Below are 27,706 nucleotides of genomic sequence, written 5' to 3'. Positions count from 1 at the left end.
AATATTCCATTGTGTGAATATACCACAATTTATTTATCCATTCATCTGTTAATGGACACCTTGGTTGCTTCCAGCTTTTTGCTATTGTAAACAGAGCTGCAATAAACATGGGTGTGCATATATCTGTTTGTGTGAAGGCTCTTATTTCTCTAGGGTATATTCCGAGGAGTGGGATTTCTGGGTTGTATGGTAGTTCTATTTCTAAATTTTTAAGATAATGCCAGATAGATTTCCAAAGTGGTTGTACCATTTTACATTCCCACCAGCAGTATACAAGAGTTCCAATCTTTCCGCAGCCTCTCCAACATTTATTATTTTGTGTTTTTTGGATTAATGCCAGCCTTGTTGGAGTGAGATGGAATCTCATTGTAGTTTTAATTTGCATTTCTGTAATGGCTAATGATCGAGAGCATTTTCTCATGTATCTGTTAGCTGCCTGAACATCTTCTCTAGTGAAGTGCGTGTTCATATCCTTTGCCCACTTTTTGATTGGGTTGTTTGTCTTTTTGTGGTTGAGTTTTGACAGAATCATATAGACTTTAGAGATCAGGCGCTGGTCGGAGATGTCGTAGCTGAAAATTCTTTCCCAGTCTGTAGGTGGTCTTTTTACTCTTTTGGTGAAGTCTTTAGATGAGCATAGGTGTTTGATTTTTAGGAGCTCCCAGTTATCTGGTTTCTCTTCATCATTTTTGGTAATGTTTTGTATTCTGTTTATGCCTTGTATTAGGGCTCCTAATGTTGTCCCTATTTTTTCTTCCCTGATCTTTATCGTTTTAGTCTTTATGTTTAGGTCTTTGATCCACTTGGAGTTAGTTTTTGTGCATGGTGTGAGGTATGGGTCCTGTTTCATTTTTTTGCAAGTGGATATCCAGTTATGCCAGCACCATTTGTTAAAAAGACTATCTTTTTCCCAATTAATTGACACTGGTCCTTTGTCAAATATCAGCTGCTTATATGTGGAAGGATTTATATCTGGGTTCTCGATTCTGTTCCATTGGGCTATGTGCCTGTTGTTGTACCAATACCAGGCTGTTTTGACTACTGTGGCAGTAGAATAGGTTCTGAAATCAGGTAGAGAGAGGCCTCCCACTTTCTTCTTCTTTTTCAGTAATGCTTTACTTATCCGAGGCTTCTTTCCCTTCCATATGAAGTTGGTGATTTGTTTCTCCATCACATTAAAAAATGACATTGGAATTTGGATAGGAAGTGCATCGTATGTATAGATGGCTTTTGGTAGAATAGACATTTTTACTATGTTAAGTCTTCCTATCCATGAGCAAGGTATGTTTTTCCACTTAAGTAGGTCCTTTTTAGTTTCTTGTGGTAGTACTTTGTAGTTTTCTTTGTATAGGTCTTGTACATCTCTGGTAAGATTTATTCCTAAGTATTTTATCTTCTTGGGGGCTACTGTAAATGGTATTGATTTGGTTATTTCCTCTTCGATATTCTTTTTGTTGATGTAGAGGAATCCAAGTGATTTTTGTATATTTATCTTATAACCTGAGACTCTGCCAAACTCTTCTATGAGTTTCAGTAGTTTTCTGGAGGATTCCTTGGGGTTTTCTGTGTATAAGATCATGTCATCTGCAAATAGAGATAATTTAATTTCCTCCTTGCCAATCCGGATGCCCTTTATTTCTTTGTCTAGCCTAATTGCTCTGGCTAGGACCTCTAGCACAATGTTGAATAAGAGCGATGATAAGGGGCATCCTTGTCTGGTTCCCGTTCTTAAGGGAAATGCTTTCAGGCTCTCTCCATTTAGAGTGATGTTGGCTGTTGGCTTTGTATAGATGCCCTTTATTATGTTGAGGAATTTTCCTTCAATTCCTATTTTGGTGAGAGTTTTTATCATAAATGGGTGTTGGACTTTGTCAAATGCCTTTTCTGCATCAATTGATAAGATCATGTGGTTTTTGTCTTTTGTTTTATTTTTCTGGTGGATTACATTAATGGTTTTTCTAGTATTAAACCAGCCTTGCATATCTGGTATAAATCCAACTTGGTCATGGTGGATTATTTTTTTGATATGGTGTTGAATTCTATTGGCTAGAATTTTGTTGAGAAATTTGCATCTATGTTCATGAGAGATACAGGTCTGTAATTTTCTCTTTTTGTGATGTCTTTATCTGGTTTTGGTATCAGGGAAATGGTGGCTTCATAGAATGAGTTGGGTAGTATTCCGTCATTTTCTATGCTTTGAAATACTTTTAGTAGTAGTGGTGTTAACTCTTCTCTGAAAGTTTGGTAGAACTCTGCAGTAAAGCCATCCGGGCCGGGGCTTTTTTTTGTTGGGAGTTTTTTGATTACCGTTTCAATCTCTTTTTTTGTTATGTGTCTATTTAGTTGTTCTACTTCTGATTGTGTTAGTTTAGGTAGGTAGTGTTTTTCCAGGAATTCATCCATTTCTTCTAGGTTTGCAAATTTGTTAGAGTACAATTTTTTGTAATAATCTGATATGATTCTTTTAATTTCAGTTGGGTCTGTTGTGATGTGGCCCATCTCGTTTCTTATTCGGGTTATTTGTTTCCTTTCCTGTATTTCTTTAGTCAGTCTGGCCAAAGGTTTATCAATTTTGTTAATTTTTTCAAAGAACCAGCTTTTGGCTTTGTTAACTCTTTCAATTGTTTTTCTGTTCTCCAGTTCATTTAGTTCAGCTCTAATTTTTATTATTTGTTTTCTTCTGGTGCCTGATGGATTCTTTTGTTGCTCACTTTGTATTTGTTCAAGTTGTAGGGACAGTTCTCTGATTTTGGCTCTTTCTTCTTTTTGTATGTGTGCATTTATTGATATAAATTGGCCTCTGAGCACTGCTTTTGCTGTGTCCCAGAGGTTTTGATAGGAAGTATTTTCATTCTCGTTGCATTCTATGAATTTCCTTATTCCCTCCTTAATGTCTTCTATAACCCAGTCTTTTTTCAGGAGGGTATTGTTCATTTTCCAAGTATTTGATTTCTTTTCCCTAATTTTTCTGTTTTTGATTTCCACTTTCATTGCCTTGTGGTCTGAGAAGATGCTTTGTAATATTTCAATGTTTTGCATTCTGCAGAGGTTTGTTTTATGATCTATTATGTGGTCTATTCTAGAGAATGTTCCATGTACGCTAGAAAAAAAAGTATACTTTGCAGCTGTTGGGTGGAGAGTTCTGTATAAGTCAATGAGGTCAAGTTGGTTGATTGTTGTAATTAGGTCTTCCGTGTCTCTATTGAGCTTCTTACTGGATGTCCTGTCCTTCTCCGAAAGTGGTGTGTTGAAGTCTCCTACTATAATTGTGGAGGTGTCTATCTCACTTTTCAATTCTGTTAAAATTTGATTTATGTATCTTGCAGCCCTGTCATTGAGTGCATAAATATTTAATATGGTTATAGCTTCCTGGTCAATTGTCCCTTTTATCATTATATAGTGTCCTTCTTTATCCTTTGTGGTGGATTTAACTGTAAAGTCTATTTTGTCAGAAATTAATATTGCTACTCCTGCTCTTTTTTGCTTATTTTTTGCTTGATGTATTTTTTTTTCCATCCTCTGAGTTTTAGTTTGTTTGTGTCTCTAAGTCTAAGGCGTGTCTCTTGTGGGCAGCATATAGACGGGTTGTGTTTCTTTATCCAGTCTGAGACTCTCTGTCTCTTTATTGGTGCATTTAGTCCATTTACATTCAGCGTAATTATAGATAAGTATGTGTTTATCGTTGTCATTTTGATGCCTTTTTATGTGTGTTGTTGAGAATTTCGTTTTTCCACTTTTTTGTGCTGAGACGTTTTTCTTTGTGAATTGTGTGTTCCTCATTTTCGTAGTATTTGACTTTATGTTTGCTGAGTCATTATGTTTTTCTTGGTTTTTATTTTGAGTTATGGAGTTGTTATACCTCTTTGTGGTTACTTTAATATTTACCCCTATTTTTCCTCATTTTTGTAGTGTTTGACTTTATGTTTGCTGAGTCATTACGTTTTTCTTGGTTTTTATTTTGAGTTATGGAGTTGTTATACCTCTTTGTGGTTACCTTAATATTTACCCTTGTTTTTCTAAGTAAAAACCTAACTTGTATTGTCCCATATCGCCTTGTTTCCCTCTCCATATGGCAGTTCTATGCCACCTGTATTTAGTCCCTCTTTTTGATTATTGTGATCTTTTACATATTGACTTCAATGATTCCCTGTTTTGAGCATTTTTTTTTTTAATTAATCTTAATTTGTTTTTGTGATTTCCCTATTTGAGTTGATATCAGGATGTTCTGTTCTGTGACCGCGTGTTGTGCTGGTATCTGATATTATTGGTTTTTGACCAATTTCCTTTAGTATTTCTTGTAGCTTTGATTGGTTTTTGCAGATTCTCTAAGCTTGTGTTTATCTGTAAATATCTTAATTTTGCCTTCATATTTCAGAGAGAGTTTTGCTGGATATATGATCCTTGGCTGACAGTTTTTCTCCTTCAGTGCTCTGTATATGTCATCCCATTGCCTTCTTGCCTGCATGGTTTCTGCTGAGTAGTCTGAACTTATTGATTCTCCCTTGTAGGAGACCTTTCTTTTCTCCCTGGCTGCTTTTAAAATTTTCTCTTTATCTTTGGTTTTGGCAAGTTTGATGATAATATGTCTTGGTGTTTTTCTTTTTGGATCAATCATAAATGGGGTTCGATGAGCATCTTGGATAGATATCCTTTCGTCTTTCATGATGTCAGGGAAGTTTTCTGTCAGCAGATCTTCAACTATTTTCTCTGTGTTTTCTGTCCCCCCTCCCTGTTCTGGGACTCCAATCACACACAAGTTATCCTTCTTGATAGAGTCCCACATGATTCTTAGGGTTTCTTCATTTTTTTTAATTCTTTTATCTGATTTTTTTTCAGCTATGTTGGTGTTAATTCCCTGGTCCTCCAGATGTCCCAGTCTGCATTCTAATTGCTCGAGTCTGCTCCTCTGACTTCCTATTGCGTTGCCTAATTCTGTAATTTTATTGTTAATCTTTTGGATTTCTGAATGCTGTCTCTCTATGGATTCTTGCAACTTATTAATTTTTCCACTATGTTCTTGAATAATCTTTTTGAGTTCTTCAACTGTTTTATCAGTGTGTTCCTTGGCTTTTTCTGCAGATTGCCTTATTTCATTTCTGAGGTCATCCCTGATGTCTTGAAGCATTCTGTAAATTAGCTTTTTATATTCTGTATCTGATAATTCCAGGATTGTATCTGCATTCGGGAAAGATTTTGATTCTTTTGTTTCGGGGGTTGTAGAAGCAGTCATGGTCTGCTTCTTTATGTGGTTTGATATCGACTGCTGTCTCCGAGCCATCACTAAGATATTGTAGTGATTTATTCTATATTTGCTCACTGAGTCTTATCTTGTTTTGTTTTCTTTCAGTATACGTGGATGGGCTACTAGATTGTGCTGTCTTGTTTGTCGTAGCCCTTGACTTACTTATGACCTATTTCCAGCTGGTTTGGGCTGTTACCAGATATATATGCCTGAGTCCATTTACTATTCTTGAGTAGAATCTGATTTTGGGTCATCAAGTGTGTGATGCACCCTGTCACCTATCCACCTTGAGAAGTAGTGGTGATAGTTGTGTGCACCAGATTCTAGTAGCAGCTGGGGTTCACACTTCAGGGGGGGCAGGATGCTGACAGTCTTTCCCCAAGTGTCAGTGAGGTAGGTGTGTCTCTATTTCTAAAGCACCTTGGTGGGAGGGCTCTGCAGCTGTACCTTAGGCCCCCAATGCAAGTACCTCTACAGATTGGTAGGTGTCACCCTCTTCAGACCCCTAAGGCAGGAGGCTATGTGGTCTGGGGGGAGCTTCAGCCCTCAGTTCCCTGTTGTGGGTCAGTGAGGGCTCTGTTGAATATGCAGAGATATCAGACCTGGGAAACTTGTCTTTCCAGTAAATCCGCTAAAAAAAAAAATGCAGTCAGGTCCCTATCAGAAATGCCTTTGCATTATAATAGCCACCTTGTTCCCTGTAGGGATGAAAGCCGGAGACTGTGGATCACATATGCTTGGCTGGAGCTGGTTCCGTGTTTTTAGTCCAATTAGGGAAGGATTTTTGGTCCCTGGGTTTTTTGTGGTTGCTTCTCTCAGGCCAGAATAATGGGTTAGGAAAAGACTGAAAAAAAAGGAAAAGAAAAACCACAGAGCAGTTCTCCCTCTAGCTCAGGAAATTCCAATGTTAATGAAGCCGCCTGGGAAGGGGAACGGAGGGTTCAGAAAAACAGGAGAGAGTAGCACCCTGGAATATAGACAAAGTTACTTATCTTGCTTGGGATGACTGTTTTATCTGAGATTCCCAAGGGGCGCGTCGCCTGTGTGTGCTGGCTGGGTAGAGATTGCCCCCGAGGGTCAGGCCCGCAGAAGCCGCGGTCATTTCCTCCGCTGCCAGTCCAAAGCCCAGTGTCAAGGTTCCCCAGCTGGGACGCTGCACTCCTGGCTCCAAAACCAGTCGCTGCCTTCCGGGGACTTCTCCTCCTGCCAGCCGCGTTACCGCGCTGCCCGCACAGACAGGCTGGGCCCCCTCCCGGTGTCAGTTCAGGGGGGTAGGGCTGCGCCCCGTGTTTGCACCATCACAGGATGTGGTGCTCAGCTCTCCTGCTCCCAGTCCAAAGCCCCGCGCCTATGTTCCCCAGCTCGGACGCTGCACTCCCGGCTCCAAAACCAGTCGCTGCCTCCCGGCGACTTCTCCTCCCGCCAGCCGTGTTGCCGCGCCGCCAACGCTGACCGGCTGGGCCCCCTCCCAAGGTCAGTTCAGGGGGGTAGAGCTGCGCCCCGTGTTTGCGCCGTCACAGGATGTTGTGTTCAGCTCCCCTGTGCCCAGTCCAAAGCCCGGCGCCAAGGTTACCTGACTGGGACGCTGGCTCCAGGCTCCGAAAACAGTCGCTGCTTCCCCGTAGTTGTTCGTTCTCGGTCTCTGTCACTCAGGTCAACTCTTTAAATCTGTGTTTGTTGGTCAGGGTTCGTAGATTGTCATGTATGTGATCGAGTCACTTGTTTTTCCGAGTCTTTGTTGCAAGAGGGATCCGAGGTAGCATCTATCTAGTCAGCCATCTTGGTCCCCTCTCCTCTAACTTTTTTCCATTTTGAGCAGAAACGAACCTTGTATAGTTTCAATCTTTTAAAAGTTATTGAGATTTCCGGCCAACATGGCACCATAGACAGAAGTACCACACCGTCCCACCACAGCAAAGACCAGAAAAACTAAGTAAAACACAGAGAAACATCATTCCTGGAACCTGAAGTGCCAAATGAAGAGATAAAGAACTCAGCCAAACACTGAATAGAATAAGAAACTGACAGAGGACAGAGAGTGAGGAAAGATTTGTGCAGCTAACTCAGCAAGGATCTGCCATCTTGGACTCCTGTCGGGATCGGCGGACAGGGAGCACAGGAAAGCAGCTTTATGGAGCTCCCAGCAGGAGACAGAGCACCCAGTAACCAGTGATAGATGCTTTCCCACCCCTCATTCTCTCCCCGCTGCTCTACCTCCTAGCTTCCTCGCTGGCTGCAGTAACTCAGCCAGCTGTGAAGTGCAGCGTCCATGCTACTTGATTTGCCTCACCCACACAGAGAATACAGGAAAGCAGCTTCACAAAGTTCCCAGCAGGAGACAGCACCCGGTAATGAGCAATATGAGGTTTCCTAATCCCCACCTTTTTTCTCCTTCGGCCTCCTTTGCTTCCTGCCAGCTGCAGTCTCTTGTGTGGGAGGCAACTGCTTTGGCCTCAGGCTGCTTGGATTCACCCTGCCCACACTGGCTGGGCCTGAGCCAGTGTTCATTCTTTCCATCTCTTTTGGTTTCTTCTATGCCCCCTACCACCTCCCTCTCCTTTCTCTGGAACACCTGGCACTGTGTGCCATCTTTGCAGCTTCTTGAAAGGCTGTGAAGCCACACTCAGTTGAGGAACCGCTCCCCCAGCCTGCAACACCACACTGGTGGGATCCTTGGGGCTTTTTTTACTTTGTTCTGTTTTGTATTGTTTTGTTTGTTTATTTTTCTTTTTGCAGCTTGGGAGCCCTCTAGCTGAACTGCACTGCACGGCTTAGGAGCCACTTCCCCAATCTGCACAGCCACATAGGTGGGATCCCTGGGGACATTTCTTGTTTTTTTTTCTTCTTTCTCTTTTTTAATTTTTTCTCCTCTCTCCTTTTCCCTTTCTGTCTTCCTTCATTTCTCACTTCTCGTCTCTCTACACTTACCTTCTTTTCCTATCTCCTGAATACCTGGCACTGTGTGACATCCATACCCCCTCTAACCAGGCTATACTGTGCAGCCTGGGAGCCACTTCCCCAGTCTTAGCAGCCCCACTGGTGAGACTCCAGGACTCCTGGGGGCTTTTTTTTTTTCCCCAAATTTTTATCTAGTTATTCTTTTTCCTTTTCACTTTTTTTTTCCTTTTTTTTCTTAGTTTCTTTGCTTATTTGTTTTTGGCTCCTGTTTCTCTCTCCTCCCTGTCCTCTTTCCCATACCCGTTAGCTCCGCACATCACAACCTCCCCTGTCTTTCCTGCCTACCTGCGCCGTGCACTGAACATCACACCCCTGAGCACCACAGGCACGGCCTACTGGGACCTGCCCAGCACTGATTCCTGGCCCACCCTGTCGGCCGTAGCACGTGTCACAACCAACCTACCCCACCCCCTCCCCTTCAGCTGGACCTGCCCTGCTGCACCATTGCTGAATGACTGGCTCTGCCCATTGGACAAGGAGGTGAAAAATATCATGACTACAGATGAGCAAACAACAAAGAATGCCCAGCCCACCTGCTCAGGCATAGCCAAATAAAACAAAAAAGCAGGACGAAACAAATCTACAATCAAGAAACGAAGAAAATAACTACTGAATGTCCCAAAGACAGCAGACAATAACAAAACATAAAAAAACAGGACAGAATGGTTCCAGAAGGTGTCCAAAATAAAATACCCGATGACTTTCCAGTAGAAGAAAAGGCACTAGAACTACCTGACAGGGAATTCAAATCTCTAATATTCAGAGCAATCCAAGAGTTGAGGCAAAAAGCAGACAAAAATGAGGAAAAAAATAGACATTTATGGAAAAGGCAGACAAATTCAGGGGGAATGCAGACAAAAGATTGAACAATTCAGGAAGGTAATACAGGAACAAGATGCCAAAATAAATTCACAACTAGAAATCACACTAAAACAACAATTAGAAATCTAAAAGATAAATAACAAGATTTCGGAAGTGGACAGTGTCATAGAAGGGCTGAGGAGCAGGTTTGAAACCATGGAAGACAGAATCAATGAAATTGAAGAGAAGCACTTGGATACAACTCTGAGAAAAAATTAGAAAAAAGAATGAAGAAGAATGAAGAAATCCTGAGAATTATATGGGATACAATCAAAAGCAAAAATTTGCAAGTGATCGGAGGTCCAGAACAAGGAGAGAAAACAGAAAACACAGAGGATCATTGAAGAATTGCTGACAGAAAACTTCCCTGATATCATGAATGATGAAAAGCTGACCATCCAAGAAGCTCAACGAACCCCATATAGGATAGACTCCAAAGGAAAAACACCAAGGCATATCAAAATCACATTCACTAAAACCAAAGACACAAAAATCCTATGAGCAGCTCGAGAAGAACAAAAAGTCACATACAGAGAAGAACAATAAGACTAAGCTCTGATTATTCAGCAGAAACCATGCAGACAAGAAGGCAATGGGATGACATATATAAAACCTTGAAAGAAAAAAATTGCCAGCCAAGAATAATATGTCCTGCAAAACTTTTGTTCAAATATGATAGTGAAATTAGGACGTTTCCAGATAAACAGAAATTAAGGGAATATGTAAAAACCAAATCAAACTAACAAGAATTATTAAAGGGAGTCCTTTGGTCTGAAAACAAACAACATCAGACCACAGCCTGAATGTACGACACAAGAATGTACCAGCCAGATACCAATCTCGGAAATGAACTCTTAAGGACTATCCAAAACCAAAACAGTTGCAACAGGGAACCAGAGAGGTTAATCTGTAAATGTCAACAATGTCAGAACAATAAAAGAGGAAATAAACAGTACAGGTATAGAACTTTCTAATGGAGAGGAAGGCAAGGTGATGCCAAGTAATAATAGACTGGTTCAAACCTAGGGAGATAAGGGTAGATTTGAAGTTAACCACAAAAAAAGTTAACAAATCTACTCATCAAAATAAAGAAGGAAAACATAACAAAAGAAACAAAAAGGAAATCCACAAACAAAAGGAACTCAGCACAGGAGAGTAAGAGGAGCAAAGAAAACTTTAGCACCACAAAAAAAAAAAGCACTACAAAATGACAGCAATAAACTCACACCTATCAATAATTACACTGAATGTAAACAGCCTAAATGCACCCATCAATAAACACAGAGTGACAGAATGGATAAAAAAACGGGATCCATCAATATGCTGTCTACAAGAGACACATTAGAAACAAAGATGTAAATTTATTAAAAAGGATGGAAGAAAATATATCAAGCAAATAACTACCAAAAAAGAGCAGGAGTAAGCAATACTAATCTCAATTAAGGTAGACTTAAAAAAAAAAAAAGAGTTATTGAGTCTTGTAGCCTATCATAGTCTGTCCTGCTGTATGCTCTGTGTACTCTTAAGGAGAACATGTATTATGCTGTTATTGGGTGTCTATATGTGTGTTGGGTCTAGTTGGTTCATAGAGTTAATCAAGTCCTTTAGATTCTTATTTCTTTTCTGTGTAGTTGTTTCACCCATTATTGAAAGTAGGATGTTGAAGTCTCCAACTATTTTTGTAGAACGGTGTATTTCTGCCTTCAATTCTGTCAGTTTTTACTTCATGTATTTTGAGGCTTGTGTTATAGGTGTATATAAGTTTATAATTCTTTTATCTCCTTGATTAATTGAACCTTTTGCCTAAGTATAATATCCTTCTTTGCCTGTTATAACAATTTTTTACTTAAAGTTTATTTTGTCTGATATTAGTATGCCCACTCTAGTTCTCTTTTGCTTACTATTTGCATGGAATATCTTTTTGCAAACTTTCACATTCTACCTCTTTGTGTCTTTGGATCTAAAGTGAGTTTCTTGAAGACAGCATATAATTAGATCATGGTTTTCTGACTGTTCTATCTGCCTTTTAATTGGAGACTTTAACCCATTTACATATCATCACTGAAAGGAAGCTGAGTAAAGGCTCAGTAAATGTTAGTTATTACTAACTAGTAATATTCAAAATAAGATGGGCTTTTTCCCCCATGTATTTTAGTCCCTGGCTTGGCATATCTCCTTAGGAGAAACTCTGCTTCTTAAGGAAGAATTCCAGTTTATATGGCCATAGAAAATGATACTGGTGAGGATTGAGCTTCTTGGATCAAGTAGACACATGAGACTGTGTGGGCAATTCCTGTCTGGAGGGGAGATGAGAGGGCAGAGAGGGACAGAAGCTGGCCAAATAGGGAGTGGAGAGAAGGAGTGTGCTGTCTCATTTGGGGGAGAGCAACTAGGAGGATTGTAGCAAGGTATATATAAATTTTTATATGAGAGACTGACTTGATTTGTAAACTTTCACTTAAAGCACAATTTTTTTAAAAAAAGCAAAAAAAAATTAATCTCTTAACTCTCATGGCTCAAAGAATTTTTTGTGAATGTCATATATCACTTCTCTAATTAAATGAAAAAAAAATTTTTTTTAATTAAATGGGGAAAAGATAATGTTTTCAATGTTTTAATAACTAAATGTCCAACTACAGTAAAATGCCTAATTTAGCACAGCATAGTATTCCTATATGATGTAATATGCCACCATTAAAAATCATGTTCTGGAAAAATATTTAATGACATAAGAACATGCTCATGTTGTAATTAGAAAAATGAAATCAAACCTTAAATACTGTTTTTCTTTATTATTTTTGTGGAGTTAAAGTAGATGGAAATACACACAAAAGATTTTATATCATTGTTTCTCAGTGTGGACTATAGTTTTTTTTTTTTTTTTTTAATCTCTTAATGTTTTTTATTTTCCAAATTCTGAATGTGTATTATATTTTAAATCGGGGAAAAAAATCCTAACCATTTTATCTATTAATTTAATGTTTAATAACATGGAAAATGTCTATATTTCTTTAAAAAACTAATTATAAAGTTTTATATAGAGTATGATCTCAGCTAGATTTTAACTTTTTTAAGTCTTAGAAAATACATTAGACTTAGAAATATGTAAAAATACTAATATTATCCAAGAGAGATAGGAATGAAGATACTTTTTTCTCCTGATTCATTACTTGTTTTCTGTATCTTCACAGTTTTCTGTTATGTGTTTTTATAATCAGAAGGAAGTTTTTGGTGTTTTAACTGAGAAGACTTTAAGCTGTTTGGTTTTTTTCCTTTCCTTTTGTGTCTTTAGACTTTTGAAGACAGTGATTTGTTCCATTTGATTGGTGTTATCTGTGGATTAGCAATTTACAACTTTACTATTGTGGACCTCCATTTTCCTTTGGCTTTGTATAAAAAACTCCTGAAAAAAAAGCCATCCCTGGATGATTTGAAAGAACTAGTGCCTGATGTTGGGAGGTAAGTTGTAAAATGTAGCAGGAGTGGGGTTTGGGAATTGGGCAGTGGGGGATATACAGAGAGCTTTCCTTCTAGGAAGAATTGTATTTTGTTGAATTTCCAAAATGGACAAAAATCCTTCTAATAAAGGAAAATCCATTATTGTGTTATTCAGATCCAAAATTTTCTCCTGAAAGAGTATGAGTGTAAAACCATTTGCTAACTTACTAATGCTTTAACAATACTTTATGAATATCAGATAATAAATATTAGAAAATCATGCTGTCCTAAGAGTAGTTAAATGATTTATTTGGACTTCTGATCAGGTTCATTCCAAACTGGAATATGTAAGATTTCTTTTTTATTTATTACACAAAATAAAATGAAAATTGTATATAAATAAGGACAAATGTTGAAAATAGGTAGACACATGGTTATTGTATTCAGAGAAAGAGATAAAAGGCTTAGAGTAATTTTTTTCCTCCCCAAAGTTGTTTTTAAGAGTGCCACTGCATATTGCTATTCTGAAGCATTAAGATACAAATTAACAAAAAGATTTTATCAGAGTGAATGGGAAATATATATGCATAAGCAAAATAGTCAAAAATACACAATAATGTTTTACCTCAAAGGAACATATGTATTGTTTTGCAGAAGCATGCAACAATTACTGGATTATCCAGAAGATGATATAGAGGAAACATTTTGTCTTAATTTTACGGTAAGATGAAAAGGCATAGGTTAGCCTGATTATTCATCCTCCCTTTTATTTAACAGCTGTGCCTTATGTTTTTTCCTTATTTTGATGGATGCAGTTCTTAAAGAACCTTTAGCTAACATTTATTGAGCATTTACTGTGTGCCAGGCACGATACAGAAGGAGCCCTGTTGGCGCGGTGGTTAAGCACTTGACTACTAACCAAAAGGTCAGTGGTTTCCAAGATTATAGCCTTGGAAACCCTACGGGTTTGTGTCCTAAAGGGTTGCTGTGAGTCAGAATCGACTCAGTGGAAACGGGTTTGGGTTTTTTGTTTTGGCATAGTCCCACCCACTACTATCAAGTCAATTCCAACTCAGAATGACCCCGTAAAGTTTTCAAGGCTGTGAATCTGTTTCCGTAGAAACAGACTGGCACATCTTTCGTCCGCAGAACTGCTGGTGGTTTTGAATTGCTGACCTTTCAGTTAGCATTCAATTGCTTTAAGCACTGCATCCCTTAGGCATGATACGTGCATTATTTTATTTGACTATCACAGTAATCCCATGAGGTTGGTACTACTATCCCCATTTTACAGATGAAGAAAACCGAAAACAGTCATTACATGTCAGAGGCAGTATTCATACCCACCTCTGTGACTTTAAAGTCTATGTGCTTTATCGTTTTGTAAAGATTTTTATAAATTCAAGGTGTTCTCTTTATCCAAGTATTCATTTTTTTAGTCTGTGATTATAGGAATTCTTAGAAAAGCAAAAGGTTATCATAACAGAGAATATTCATTAATGGACTTAACCACTTCAGAGATTAATTTCCACTCAGACAACCCTTTCTGCTTTTCAGTAGCATTTGTCCATCTTATCTTAGTCCTTCAGTGTTAAATGACATACCACAATACAAATGCAAATACATTGGAATACTATGTTTGGAAAATGAAATTGCAAATCTTGTAAAAGATGCAAACTTTTGTTAAATTGGTCAAAGGGATGTTGAATAGCTGATCCAGTCATGTGCAAAGCCATTGACAAATGAGGATCTGGCAGAATCAGGCTACTTGGCAGTTAAAGAAAGAAATCAGCAAGAATTATGATAAAACTTCAGAAGGAGAGGATTTTAATATTATAAATTAGACTCTTGGGGAAACGATGCAACTTTCAGTTTTCATCCTTCTTAATTTTTCTTTGTTTCCCTCAAAACAGCCCACTTACGATCTTGTGGTCAAAGTCAAAGCTGACAAAAAATACTATATTCTGTTGCCACACAGTAATTTTTTTTTTTTTTTCCTGGGAAAAAATCTCTTTGGACTTTTTCTCACTATTTACTATGAGATTTTGATGCCCATTTTAATTGATTCACTAATTTCCATATCAGTTATCCTTGGAGCTTTATTGATCACATCTTAATTTACTGAAAAATTGGGATCCAAGCAGAATAATTTCTAATTGGTTAATTAGCAAGTATGTAAACTCTTAGTATATTCAAGAACTATGGTAAGTCAAACATTCCTCCACCCTGCCATTTCTTTCTTTGAAAATTTCAGTGGCTCTTTATTGTTTACAAAAGAGTAGGTTTAGAATGGGCTTCACAGACTTTTGAAATCTGGTTTTCCTTTTTGACTTCCATTGTATTCCTCCATTCATCCCAAGTTTTGTCATATCAAACAGTATTCTTTAATGTACATTTTCTTCCTTGTTTTTAGGGAGTACATTGTAATCTACTTTTATAACTTGATATTTATACTCATATCTATCCTTTTGTTCAATTTATGTGCTCAATCTGAAATCCTACCCACTCCCAATCTTTCAGAATCCTACGCATCTTTCTAGGTGCTTTTCTCCCTTGGTCTTTCATACTTTTTCTAGTTAGAATTAAATTTTCTTTCCTCTATCATGACTTTTTTTAATGCTTATTATAATATTATTTTACTAGAGTGAATTGTATCCATATCACATTTCCTCTCTTTTACTAGACAATAAACTCCAGAGCAGGGATGTATTCATCTCTGTACCTTATTATCCCACTACCTGATAGCAGATATTAAATAAGTGTTCCCCCAAAAGAAGACAATATTTCAAAAATAGGGAAAAGAAAGAGAAGAAATACAGAGGTGGGAATGGTAGTATTTGCTGGAATTAGCAGATTAGAATGAAAATAAAAGTGTGAGCATTACTATGTTTATAAAGTGACATAACAGGGAAAGCTGCCTGTGATGAAGCATGCAACAAGGCAGATATTCAAACTACTAGAAGGGGTGAAGACTTTTAGTTGTGGCTTTATGGAGAATTCACAAATGAGCTTTTGGTAACAGAAATTTACCGCAAATTTACGACTTCTTACACTTAATGAAAGTTAGAATATAATAAAAGATTATTAAAATACTCTAAAATTTTGAGTCTGATGCTGACTTTTTTAAAAATTTAAATTAATAGATCACAGTTGAAAACTTTGGTGCAACAGAAGTGAAAGAGCTGGTTCTAAATGGTGCAGACACAGCTGTTAACAAACAAAATCGGTAAGTGAATCATAGCAGCACTAGTGGAAGTTATAAGATTTGTTAGCTTTCTTTTTTCTGTATTTAGGAACATGCCACAACCTTAAATTTTTATTCAGCTGAAACTTAGTTTTTGAATGGTTATTGAAGATGTAACCTGCCTTTTACTCCTGAAGTACCTTTAAAACATCAGTAAAGGTATAAAAAAAATCATAAGAATAAAGAGGAGAGAGAGAGGAGACAATAGCAACACATTTTTGGAGGCCAGATAACAGTGGTAACTAACTTTAGCCATAAGATGAACTGTAAGGCCAAGAAGTCAGCCAGATCACATAGCACAACAATGGCTCAGGCGTGGAGAATACAGAGTACTTTGGAAAGTGTGTGGGGTGTGGGGAAATGCTGAAAACAGAATGACTGGCTGTTGAAAGAAGTGGAAATTAGTATCAAAGTGATAAGAGTAATGTCTAGATGGATGCTATTAAAAAACTGAGGAAAAAAAATTCACTAAGTTTAATTAAATGAAATTTATTGAAGAAATGGTACAAGAGAACTTCCCACAACTAAATGAGGTACCTTTCAAGATTGAAAGCATGGGAAAGGAAAACAGAACCATCCCAAGGCACCGGTTAACCAGTTGTCTTCAAGTTGACTTTGATTCATGGTGACCCCATATGTCAGAGCAGAACTGTGCTCTGTAGGATTTTCAGCAGCTGATTTTTTTGGAAGTAGATGACCGGACCTTTCTTCCAAGGCACCTCTGGGTGGACTCAAACCTTCAACCTTTTGTTTAGCGGCCAAGTGTGTTAACTGTATGACCGAGGGTTGCCGCTTTTAAGTTACATGAAATTTTAAAATCCATAGAGAAACAGGCCTTAAAAGCTTCCAGAAAGAAGTAGGTCGTATACAAAGAATTAAGAGTCAGGATAACATCAGTTTTCTAAAAAACAACACTGGAAGCTAGAAAATCAAAATTCTGGGAGAAAATTATTTTTAACTTAAAATTCCGTGTCTATAAACTATCAAGTATATGGGTGTATAAAAACAATTCCATATATGCACAGTCTCAGAGAATTTACTTCTGATGTATTTTTTACAGAAAGTTACTGGAGGGTATGTTCTACCAAAACAAGGAATTAAACCAAGAAAGAGGAAGACAGTATTAAAAAAAAAAAAGGATCCAATACAGGAGAGAGAGGCAAAGAGGAATTCCTAGATTTAGAAAGGGCAACCAATCCAGGTTGGATCAAGAGGAAAGAGGACAGAATGATTGTGTCCAGGAGAAAAAATGGAAGTGGTGCTATCTAATATATTTGAGTGAATCTAGAGCAGACTGACGTTGGAGAAGTTGGGGATGAAGCAGTGAACTAAGGCAAACAAAAATTTTCTTTTAAGAAAAGAAATGTAACCATGAAACACTCTGTAGCTGCGCTGTGAATAATTTATAATCATAACAACAGTGATTATTGAACCAAAAATTGTTACATAAGTAAAATGGGAGCGTGGGGAAAGGAAATGTGGGAGCGGGGCAGTTAAAATACCAGGTAAACCTCACCTTTTACAATAGATATTTAAAATGGAAAATCAAGGAATAACAGAACTATGTTGTTAGAAATTTGAAGGTAAATATCAGAAGGAATAGCAAAAAGAGTTAACAAATAGTTGCCTTTGAATAGCCGGGATTCAGGCGGAGAGGTACAGGACAGAGCACTGCTTTGTCTCTTCTATTCTGTTATAATTCTGTAGACAGACTAGCTCTTGCCAGGGACTTGATCTAGATGATTCTTGATTCTGCAAGTTCGAAGTTGTATAGCTTAAGGTAAGTTAGTTGATGTCGACATGCCTCAGTCTCCTTATCTGTAAAATGGGATGATAATGATACCCACTGCATACGGCTGTTTTTAGGGTTACATGAAACAATTTTAAGATGCTTAGAATAGTACCTAGCACATGTATGTGCTCATAAATGTTTGCTGTTATGTTTATTACTATTTGATGTTTTAAACTATGCATATGTCTTGTTTTGATAAAATTTTTTAAAAGATGTGAATTTTTTTTAGGTAGTTCTAGCTATCCTTTAAAAAAAATTTTTTTTTTTGACTATGATTTGGGAAGATATTTTTCCTGCTTTTAAAGTTTCTGTTGTTGAATTAATCCTCTTAATTAAATAGAGAGAGAGAGATTCATGTAGATTAGTTTAAAAATAATTTAAAGAATTTTGATGTTTGTATTACCAGTCCTAGTTAAATAATGAAAGCATTGGGGGCAAAAAATATGTTGGCACATAAAAAAATTTAGCCTTTTATGCTTAACGAACTTACTAGTATAAAAAAATTGACTTTCCAGTTAGAGTAATCATAAAATTGTGCATTATATTAAGTACATTACAAAATAGTTTCGTCTCACCAGAACCTAATAAAATACGCTATTTGATTTTTTCCTTAGACCCAAGTAACACTGATAAATTTCTGGTTATCCTATTTTAACCTCTTTTTTTTTTTTTTTTCCTTTTTAAGAACTGTTTTATAACCTTGATAAAAAGATTATCTGTAGATTTTTTACTTTATTGGTATTCCTATTTGTAGAATCATCCTTCATTGTTTGGAAGATAAAGGTGTGAAATACCAAAGTCCTTCATTACCCATTCTCATTATTTGTTTGACCAGATAGCTGCCTATGTTGTTCAGAGTCCTTGAAACCCCAGGGAATAAAAAGGCTCTGTGGTCTGTTATAGTCTGGGTCCCAAAGGTCTCATTTTTTATAAAAATTTTTCTTTTTTTTAATATATTTTAACAGATCACTTATTTAGGCATGTATGTGGGATGGTGCATATAAATTCTCAATAATTTGTGAATATTTAAAAATTATTTTGAGAGTCATTTGCGTTGTTCTGCCCATTAGCAGGAAACCGTGATGGTGTAGTGGTTAAGTGCTACAGCTGCTGACCAAAAGGTTGGCAGTTTGAATCTGCCAGGTGCTCTTTGGAAACTTTATAGGGCAGTTCCATTCTGTCCTATAGGGTCACTATGAGTCGGAATCGACCAGATGGCAACGGGTTTGGTGTTTGGCCCACTAGCAAACAACGTGTTTCAGTTAGGAGTACCCTACAAATGATTGTGAAATGAGTCTGCATGCCTCATGGGTATACAGATTTTTGTACAGAAAGAATGATAGACTTTCCCATGAAGACCTTGGCCCTTTTGAACTCTTACTTTCTCAGTTTTGTAGATTAGTTAAAAAAAAAAAAAACAAAAAAACAACGCAGGAGCGTTCAGAGTTGTAATAAGACTATATTATGTATTCTCCATAAAAAATAATTTTTATAATCTTCTGTACTTGCGTGCTTTTTAATTCTAGTCAGGAGTTTGTTGATGCTTATGTGGATTACATATTCAACAAATCAGTGGCTTCCTTATTTGATGCCTTTCATGCGGGCTTTCATAAAGTCTGTGGAGGAAAAGTCCTTCAGCTCTTCCAGCCTAATGAGCTACAAGCAATGGTGATTGGAAATACAAACTATGATTGGAGGGAACTGGAAAAGGTAGGAAAAAACAAGTCTATGACATTGTTTAAATGGAAGGGCAAAAGAACATGGCTTATTGGTAGAAATCTTGTTCTCCCATTTATTGTTTTCCATGTTATGTAATTTATTACTGTCATTTTATAGCAAAACACTGTACTCTGCTTAAATGAATTTGAATTGCATATGAATTAGAGATAGCATTTTTTTATTTTATGATATTGGTGATGTTTATATAAAAAACATCACCTGCAACAAAAGCTGAATAGAAGCCCTGGCTAAAACTGAATAGATTTTCACTCTTCTTCAATTGTAGGGAAACCCTGGTGGTATAGTGGTTAAGTGCTATGGCTGCTAACCAAAGGGTCAGCAGTTCAGATCCACCAGGTGCTCCTTGGAAACTCTGTGGGGCAGTTCTACTCTGTCCTATAGGGTCGCTATGAGTCGGAATCGACTCAACGGCACTGGGTTTGGTTTGGTTTTTGGTTTTCAATTGTAGGAAAACCATTATGAAAAGCACTTGTAATACATAATGTGTTTGTTTTCTCTTTTTCTGACTAGTCTCAGTGTTAAATTCTTCATCAGACAGTAAATATTGCTCCTGGTCTTCATTTCTAGTGCCTTAAATATATCCTTTGGGAGCAAGTTTTAAATTTTTTTTTTTTTAACTAATGAAGGGGAAATTTGGGAGACTGAATTTTTTGAACAACTTTTTTTTTCTCCCTCTCCATTCAAGTAATTCTCAGATATTTCTTCAGAAAAACGTTTATTACAGAGTTCTAGGTTAGATTAGCTATGAGAAAGATATATTCAGGGTTGACCTATAATTTTTTTTCTATCTTTGTATATTAGCAGCCTTGATAATTTTTGTGTTAATAATTAGGTACTGCACAGCCTGTGAGGATAGCTAACATAAAAAATTCCAGCAATATTAAGTGCTAACAAGGATACCAAGCATCAGGGACTCTCGTACAGTATTAGTGGGAATACAAAATGACACAGCCACTTTGGAAACCATTTGGCAGTTTCTTATAAACATACACTTATTATATGACCTAGCAGTCCCACTTCTAGGTATTAAATTACATCCACCCAAAAATCTGTTAATGAGCCCAAAACTGGAAACAACCCATATGTCCTTCAGTGGGTAAATGGATGCAAACAACCTATAGTGTATCCATACAGCAGAATACTACTGAGCAATAAAAAGGAATGAGCCGTTGATCCACGCAACACCTTAGATGAGTCTCAGAAGTGATATGAAGGAAGCCAGTCCCAAATTGTTGCATACTGTATGGTACCATTTATATGACATTTTTTAAAAGACAAAACTGTGATGGGGGGAGAGGGAATGGAGGGTATGTGTGAATACAGAGAGGAGGTAGCACAGAGTTTTTTGGAGTGACAGAACTGTCTATATTTTGATTTTGATGATGGTTACACAAAACTATACATGTGTTTAAAACTCATAGGACTGTACACACACCAGAAAAAGCCAATTTTACTGTCTATTAAGGAATAAAATTTTTTTCATTAAAAACAATAATTACAGTCTTCTGGTTAAACATAGTGGAGTAAACACATGTTTATCTCTGTTCCCTTCCAAAATCTTACTAGAATGGAAATAAAGAAATACACCTCCAAAAATTTTAGTGAACAAGAGAGAGCTTTTGAAGATGTAAAACAAGTAGTAAGTGATTAGTGACTTAGAGCAAATTTAATCCTAAACCTCCAGGGGGAGAGTCATCAAGAGGCAACCCATTTTTTATCCTCAAATATCTAAAAAAAATCAGGAATTGGTATACCATGTTACCAATGGCAGGAATGTGGGATTGGGCTAAAAGCAGGAGAATTACTTCAAATCCAATTAAATCATTAGACCTCTTGTGTTCCCTCTCCTACTCAGCAAAAGACAACTTTGGAGAGAGGCTTTAAAATCCTGAAAACAGGTAAAACTGAGGATGCCACCCAGAAGACTGGTACCCCACCCACGACGGCTGTCGAGTCAGTTCTGACTCATAGCAACCCTATAGGACAATAGAACTGCCCCATAGAGTTTCCAAGCAGGTTTGAACTGCCGCCCTCTTGGTTAGTGGCCATAGCACTTAAACGCTATGCCACCAGGGTTTCCAAAAGACTGGTAACCAGGCTTAAATACTCCAGGAAGGAGATTCAAGGTTTCTTTGGGGGTGGGGGGCAGTAAATTGACCTGCTCAAGAGAAGACTTCTGTAGATACTGATTTTAAGGGGTCCCCAACGGAAATGGACCTCACATCCAGTCATCCTAAAATGAAAATGATATAATGGCTGCTCATCACACTTAGAGTGTAAAACAAAGTATGTACAATGACCTAAAGATCCTGTATAATTTGACCCTTCTTGCCTCATCTCTTTCTTCTCACTCTGCTATGGTCTTATTGGCCTCTTTGCTGAGTCTAGTACCCTCCAGGCACACTCTAGTCTTAGAACCTTTGTATTGCTATTCCCTTTGCCTGGAATTCCCTTTACCTTGATAGTCCCAAATGGTTCTTGTTTTTACCTCCTTGATTTCTTTATACCCTCTCAGATACTTTTCCTGGATACCTTGTCTAAAATTGCAATCCCCTACATGTTACCTGTCTCCCACTAATTTTTTTTTTCTTTGAATCTGACATAATATATATTTTATTTATCTTTATTCTCTGTCACCCCTTTGCCCCACTACAATGTAACCACAAGGGCAGGATTTTTGTTTTCTCACTGCTGTATTCTCGATGCCTAGAAGAATACTGAGTAAGTACTTAAAACCTTGCCTGAAGAGATTGTTGATAGAAGTGTTCATTCAGTAAGACAGAATGTATTTTATTATACTTCAATGTACTTTGGTTTCTTCTGATTCATGAGACAGATCGATCTCATAAATCAGAAAAAACTATACTAACTTATATATATGTGTATGTGTGTTAATCTCTATATATATGGAAACCGTGGTGGTGTAGTGGTTAAGAGTTTGGCCGCTAACCAAAAAGTTGGCAGTTCGAATCCACCAGGTGCTCCTTGGAAACCCTATGGGCAGTTCTCCTCTGTCCCATGGAGTCACTATGTGTTGGAATTGACTCGATGGCAGTGGGTTCAGTTTTGGTGTGTATGTGTGTGTGTATATATATATCCCCAGATCAAAACAAAACTTTAAGCATCCTTCTTTCATTCCCCACCAACATGCTCACAGACTTTAGTTTAAATAAGTCAGTAAATTAATTCTATGAAGAAAACCAAAGACACAAGGGCACAACTACTACAGCCTCCACCAGACTGAGTCCAGCACAACTAGGTGGTGCCTAGCTCCCACCGCTGACTGCTCTGACAGGGATCATAATAGAGGGTCCTGGACAGCTGGAGAAAAATGTAGAACAAAATTCTAACTCAAAAAAAAGACCAGACTTATTGACCTGACAGAGACTGGAGAAACCCAGAGAGTATGGCCCCTGGACACCCTTTTAACTCAGTACTGAAGTCGCTCCTGAGGTTCATCATTCAGCCAAAGATTAGAGAGACTCATAAAATAAAGTGAGACTAAATGAGTATACCAGCTCCGGGTCAAGGACTAGAAGGCAGGAGGGGAGAGTGTTGACATGTCGGTGGGATTGGCAACCAGCATCACAGAACAATGTGTATTAATTGTTTAAGAGAAATTCATTTGCTCTGTAAACCTTCATCTAAAGTACAATAAAAAATAAAATTTATTCTAGAATTTAAGTCATTTTCTCCAAACATGTTTGCAAATAACAGTAAATATTTTATAGAAACTGGATTTGCATTACTGAGAGTTTAGTGAGTGAGATAATCATGGCTATAAATAGGGCAAGCCCAAAACTCAACATACCCATGAGTGAATATTTATTGACCACCTTTTGGATGCCTGATATTATACAAGAAATTAGACAGCGGTAAATAAGATTGAGACATGTGTTTTGCACTCCTGGAGTTTAGTCTAATAAGGAAGCTAGACATTAAGTACTTAATTAAACTGTGATAAATATAAAGCAAGAGTAAGGTTTTAGCGGATGGTATAAAAGGATGAACCTAACATAAGCCACACAAATTTGGGAAACTCCCACTAAATGGTCAGTAAGGATTTTGTTCACTGCATTTTCTCTGGGCCCCAAAACATTGACTAAAACTTATTATGTATTCATTGAATGAATCAGAATGAATTACCAAACCCCCTGTTGCTGTCAGGTTGATTTGGACTCATAGCGGCCCGGAGTAGAACTGCCCCATAGAGTTTTCAAGGAGTGCCTGGTAGATTCGAACTGCTGAACTTTTGGTTATAAGCCGTAGCACTTAACCACTATGCCACCAGGGTTTCCAGTGAATGAATTAGGTGACATTTAATCTGAGCCCTAAAGGACAAGTAGAAATTAGCCTGATGAACGAAGGACAAAAGAGGATGTGTCTTCAGTAGTCTAGGCTGAGGGAACAGTGTGTCTAAAGGCCCCAATGCTGGAAAGATCTTTGTATCTAAGGCTAAAAGTTAAGGCCATGTGTGGCTGGATTGCAAGAACACTTCACAGTGTAAATTTATTACCCCTACCCCATCTCTCTTATTGCTAATATTTCTGAAAGGGGAAACGTATTAGTTACCTATTGCTGCAATTTGCCCTAAAACTTGGTGACTTAAAAATGACAATGAGCGTTTATTAGCTCACACAGTTTCTGTGAGCCAGCAATTCAGGAGTGGCATAGTTGGGTGCTTCTGGCCCAGGAGTCTCAAGAGCTTATAGTCAAGATCTTGGCTGGCATGAAAAGGAATGAAGTTCTAATGCTACAACATGGATGAACCTGAAAACATCATGTGAAGTGAAATAAACCAGACACAAAAGGACAAATATGTTATGATTCCATTTATGTGAAATATCTAGAATAGACAAATGCTTGTGTGGAGGGGGAAGTAGAGAGTTACACCTTAATGGGTACAGAGACTCTGTTTGGGGTGATGAAAAAGTTGTGGAAACATGCAGTGGTGAAGGTTGCATATAATTAATGCCATCAGATTTTTTTTTTTTTAATTGTGTTTTTGGTAAAAGTTTACACAGGTAGTTAGGTTCTCATTTAACAATTCCTATTCGTATTTTTCAGTGACATTGGTTACATTTTTCACAGTATATCAACATTTTCATTATTTCCATTCTTGTTCTGTTTCTCTTCACCTTTCTTCCCTGTCCCCCCTTACCTTCTCATCTTTGATCTAGGGAAAATGTTTACCATTTGGTTTCATTTAGGTGATTATTTAGAGGAGCACAGTACTCACGAGTGATATTATTTATTTCGTGGGCCAGTCTGTCATTTGGCTGAAACGTGACCTCTGGGAGTGGCTTGAGTTCCAAGTTTAAAGGATATCCCATGGTGATAATCTTGGAGGTTCATCTAATCTCTACTGGTTTAGCAAGTTTGATGCCATTGGATTTTACAATAAAAAATGGCTAAAATGACAAATTTTACATTGTGTATACTTTACCATCATAAAAAAAAATTATAAAATGTATATTGGTTGGCATCGTTATCATCTGAAGGCTTGATTAAAGCTAGAGATTTGCTTCCAAGATGGCTCATTCTCATGGCTGCTGGCAGGCAGACTGAGTTTCTCACCACAAGGACCTCTTGCCATAGGGTTGGTCGAGTGTCCTTGTGAGATGGCAGCTGGGTTCCCCCAGAGCAAGTGATCTAAAAGAGAGACAAAAGCCAGTGTTTTTTATGATCTAGCCTCGTATATTCCCTCATATCTCCAATATCCTAATGATTACCCAAGTCAGGCCTGTTCACTGTGGGACGGGATGACACAGGGCATGAATACCAGGAGGCAGAGATCAATGAGGGTCGTCTTGGGAACTGGTTGTCACAGAAGATTATTAATGTCATTCTTAAAACCTGTTGCCACTGAGTCGATTCCGACTCCTAGTGACCCTATAGAACAGAGTAGGCCTGCCCCATTGAGTTTCTAATCTTTAAGGAAGCAGACTGCCACATTTTTCTCCTGCAGAGCGGCTGGTAGGTTCAAACCACCAATCTTTCAGTTAGAGCTGAGCACTTAACCACTGCACCACCAGAGCTCCTAGTGTTGTTCTCAGTCCTGTTATATTTCAGGGGACAATAGAATGTAAAATAATTTTACTTCTGATGTAAATGTGGGAAAAGAAAATTTTATGATTATCACAGATAATTCTATGTTGAAGTTTAATCCATTAATTCAGTAATTCTAGTTTATTCTTATTTGGATATTTTCTTTTGAAGATACTACAATCCTGTCACTTTCTTTGAAGTGGTGGAGAAACATTTTTGCTGATTCACACATATTTCCTTCCCTGGAACTAAGCACGTCACATTGCAAAATGCCCATGAAATAGTAGATAATCCGGAGGATCACTGAGTTTCAAACTTACACACCATGTTAGCTTTGTATTCTAAGAAAGCCAGTTAGCAAAATTTAATACAAAACTAATACCCCTTAATATTAATAAAAGATTGTTGTTTTTAGAATACAGAATACAAAGGAGAGTATTGGGCAGAACATCCTACGATAAAAATTTTCTGGGAGGTATTTCATGAATTACCATTGGAAAAGAAAAAACAATTTCTGTGTAAGTATTTCTAACTAGTTGTATATTTTATGAGAATGGAATCTAATTATTAACTTTATCTTATAGAATATTAATTGATTCATTTTGGTGGATTGTTTTTTATATATATATATTATTCCAAGATACTGTTTTTATTCTTGAGAGTCATTTTTTTTTTTTTTTAGAAAAGCTAATCTGCATTATTTCAAAATCTAAGTTCATTTTGCCTCCAAAATAGAATTGAAAGAACCAAGCCATAACTCTGATTACAGTAAAATAGTAGTGTAGAATTCTCTTTAGAATTTTCTACAACGAACTCTGGTGTGTAGCTCTTTTCTGTGTTTGTCTTTATTTCCTTTGCTTTCAGCATCAAAACTTTGGAAATTTCTATAGGAAATAGAACTTAACTTTTCTAGGCCTTAGTTCCCTCATTTATAATCTAATCTCTGTGTCTTTCATCTGTTGAAATTTGACTTTTTAAATAAAGTCATCTGAATTTATTTAAATCAGTGACATTCTCTTTGATACTCTTGATGTTGGTAAAGAATTATTTTGGGCAATTTTTTTGAGAATTGATACAAGAGTCTTGGTTAAGTTGTTTTGCATATGAGTATCGATATTGACAAATACTGTAATACAATCCTTTGAAAGTGATTTGAGTTTTGGCTGCCCATTATGTGTTATTGTTAAATGACACAGAAACAAAACAACTAGAAAAAGGAATTATAATCAAAACTGCATTTTTATATTTGGTTTATAAACTCGGTCTTGACAGGCCTTCCCAAAAGTGGAGTCCCTAAAATGTTTTTGTCAGTAACAACATTCATTCACCAGTTATTAAGCACCACCCGTGTGCCATATTAAGATTATACTTTTAAACGGGAAATATTATTTGGATGGTGTAATTAGTATGTGTCTCAAAAACCTTGTCTCCCACAAATTGTGGAGCTAGGCTTCCACATTGGAGCAAATGTTAATGTGAAACTTTGTTACAGTGACTGTCTGCTAAATAACATGGCACTGTGTATTGTTTTCATAAAAAGTGATTGGCTTAATGATTTTTTTTTTTCTTGGCAGTATTCTTGACAGGTAGTGATCGCATTCCTATTCTTGGTATGAAGAGCCTAAAGCTAGTCATTCAGTCAACAGGAGGTGGTGAAGAATATCTTCCAGTTTCTCATACTTGTTTTAATCTTCTGGATCTTCCAAAATATACAGACAAAGAAACTCTACGATCTAAACTGATCCAAGCTATTGATCACAATGAAGGCTTCAGTTTAATATAACTTTGGAATTGTGACAACTATTGAGTTTAGTGCAAGAGCATTAAACTGTTCGTGTCATTCTTGTGGTGATGAATTCAGCGAGGTGACGTAGAGGTACTGTTGTAATTCTTACTTGCAAAATGTTCACTGCTACTCATGAAAGCCAAAAAAATCTCAAAGGAAAATGAAAAAACTGTGTCAATATCAAACTTACTGTACAGAACCATGGATTTTTTTTTTTTTGCCATCTTCCAATAAATATATAAGTATTGTGAATACATTAAAGTTCTACTAACATGAATTTTAAGAGTTTGCATATTTCAAAAATGATTGGTGTGTGAGTGCATGGAAATATTGCTTAATTTTTCTTCAATCACTGGGTGAAAAGCCTTTAACTTTGGCCTGCAATAGCGTTTTGATTATTTTTTCATTTTGTAAATAATGTTAAGTTTTGTAATAAAATAGTTATGTTCTGATACCAGTACAGTTTCTATGGTTGTAATTGAGCTGAGCTGACTTTCAAAGTTTAAAAATTATGACCATTAAATATCCACTAAATATTGCTCTGAGAATCTGTAAAGGCAAAAAAAAAAAAACAAAAAAAAAATACCATGGTAAGAA

The 27,706-nt window shown here is 37.1% G+C and overlaps 1 protein-coding gene across 5 annotated transcripts in view; it reads left to right on the top strand.

Annotated features, from left to right (window-relative positions):
- Window positions 1-27,695, top strand: part of HERC4 (HECT and RLD domain containing E3 ubiquitin protein ligase 4) — a 140,164-nt gene extending 112,469 nt beyond the window's left edge. For 4 of the 5 annotated variants that reach the window (XM_023546987.2, XM_003409289.4, XM_003409290.4 and 1 more), the window contains 6 exons: window positions 12,354-12,520; window positions 13,154-13,220; window positions 15,643-15,725; window positions 19,062-19,245; window positions 25,739-25,841; window positions 26,898-27,695. In XM_023546987.2, coding sequence (XP_023402755.2) covers window positions 12,354-12,520; window positions 13,154-13,220; window positions 15,643-15,725; window positions 19,062-19,245; window positions 25,739-25,841; window positions 26,898-27,106 — 813 coding nt within the window. In that variant the 3' untranslated portion in view covers window positions 27,107-27,695. The remainder of the gene's footprint in view (window positions 1-12,353; window positions 12,521-13,153; window positions 13,221-15,642; window positions 15,726-19,061; window positions 19,246-25,738; window positions 25,842-26,897) is intronic. The other variant, XR_775670.3, reaches the window with a different exon arrangement.
- The last annotated feature ends 11 nt before the right edge of the window (window positions 27,696-27,706 follow it).

This window comes from Loxodonta africana, chromosome 16 (genome assembly GCF_030014295.1).
Source record: "Loxodonta africana isolate mLoxAfr1 chromosome 16, mLoxAfr1.hap2, whole genome shotgun sequence".
Lineage (NCBI taxonomy): Eukaryota > Metazoa > Chordata > Mammalia > Proboscidea > Elephantidae > Loxodonta > Loxodonta africana.
This window is presented reverse-complemented; position numbering and strand designations above follow the sequence as displayed.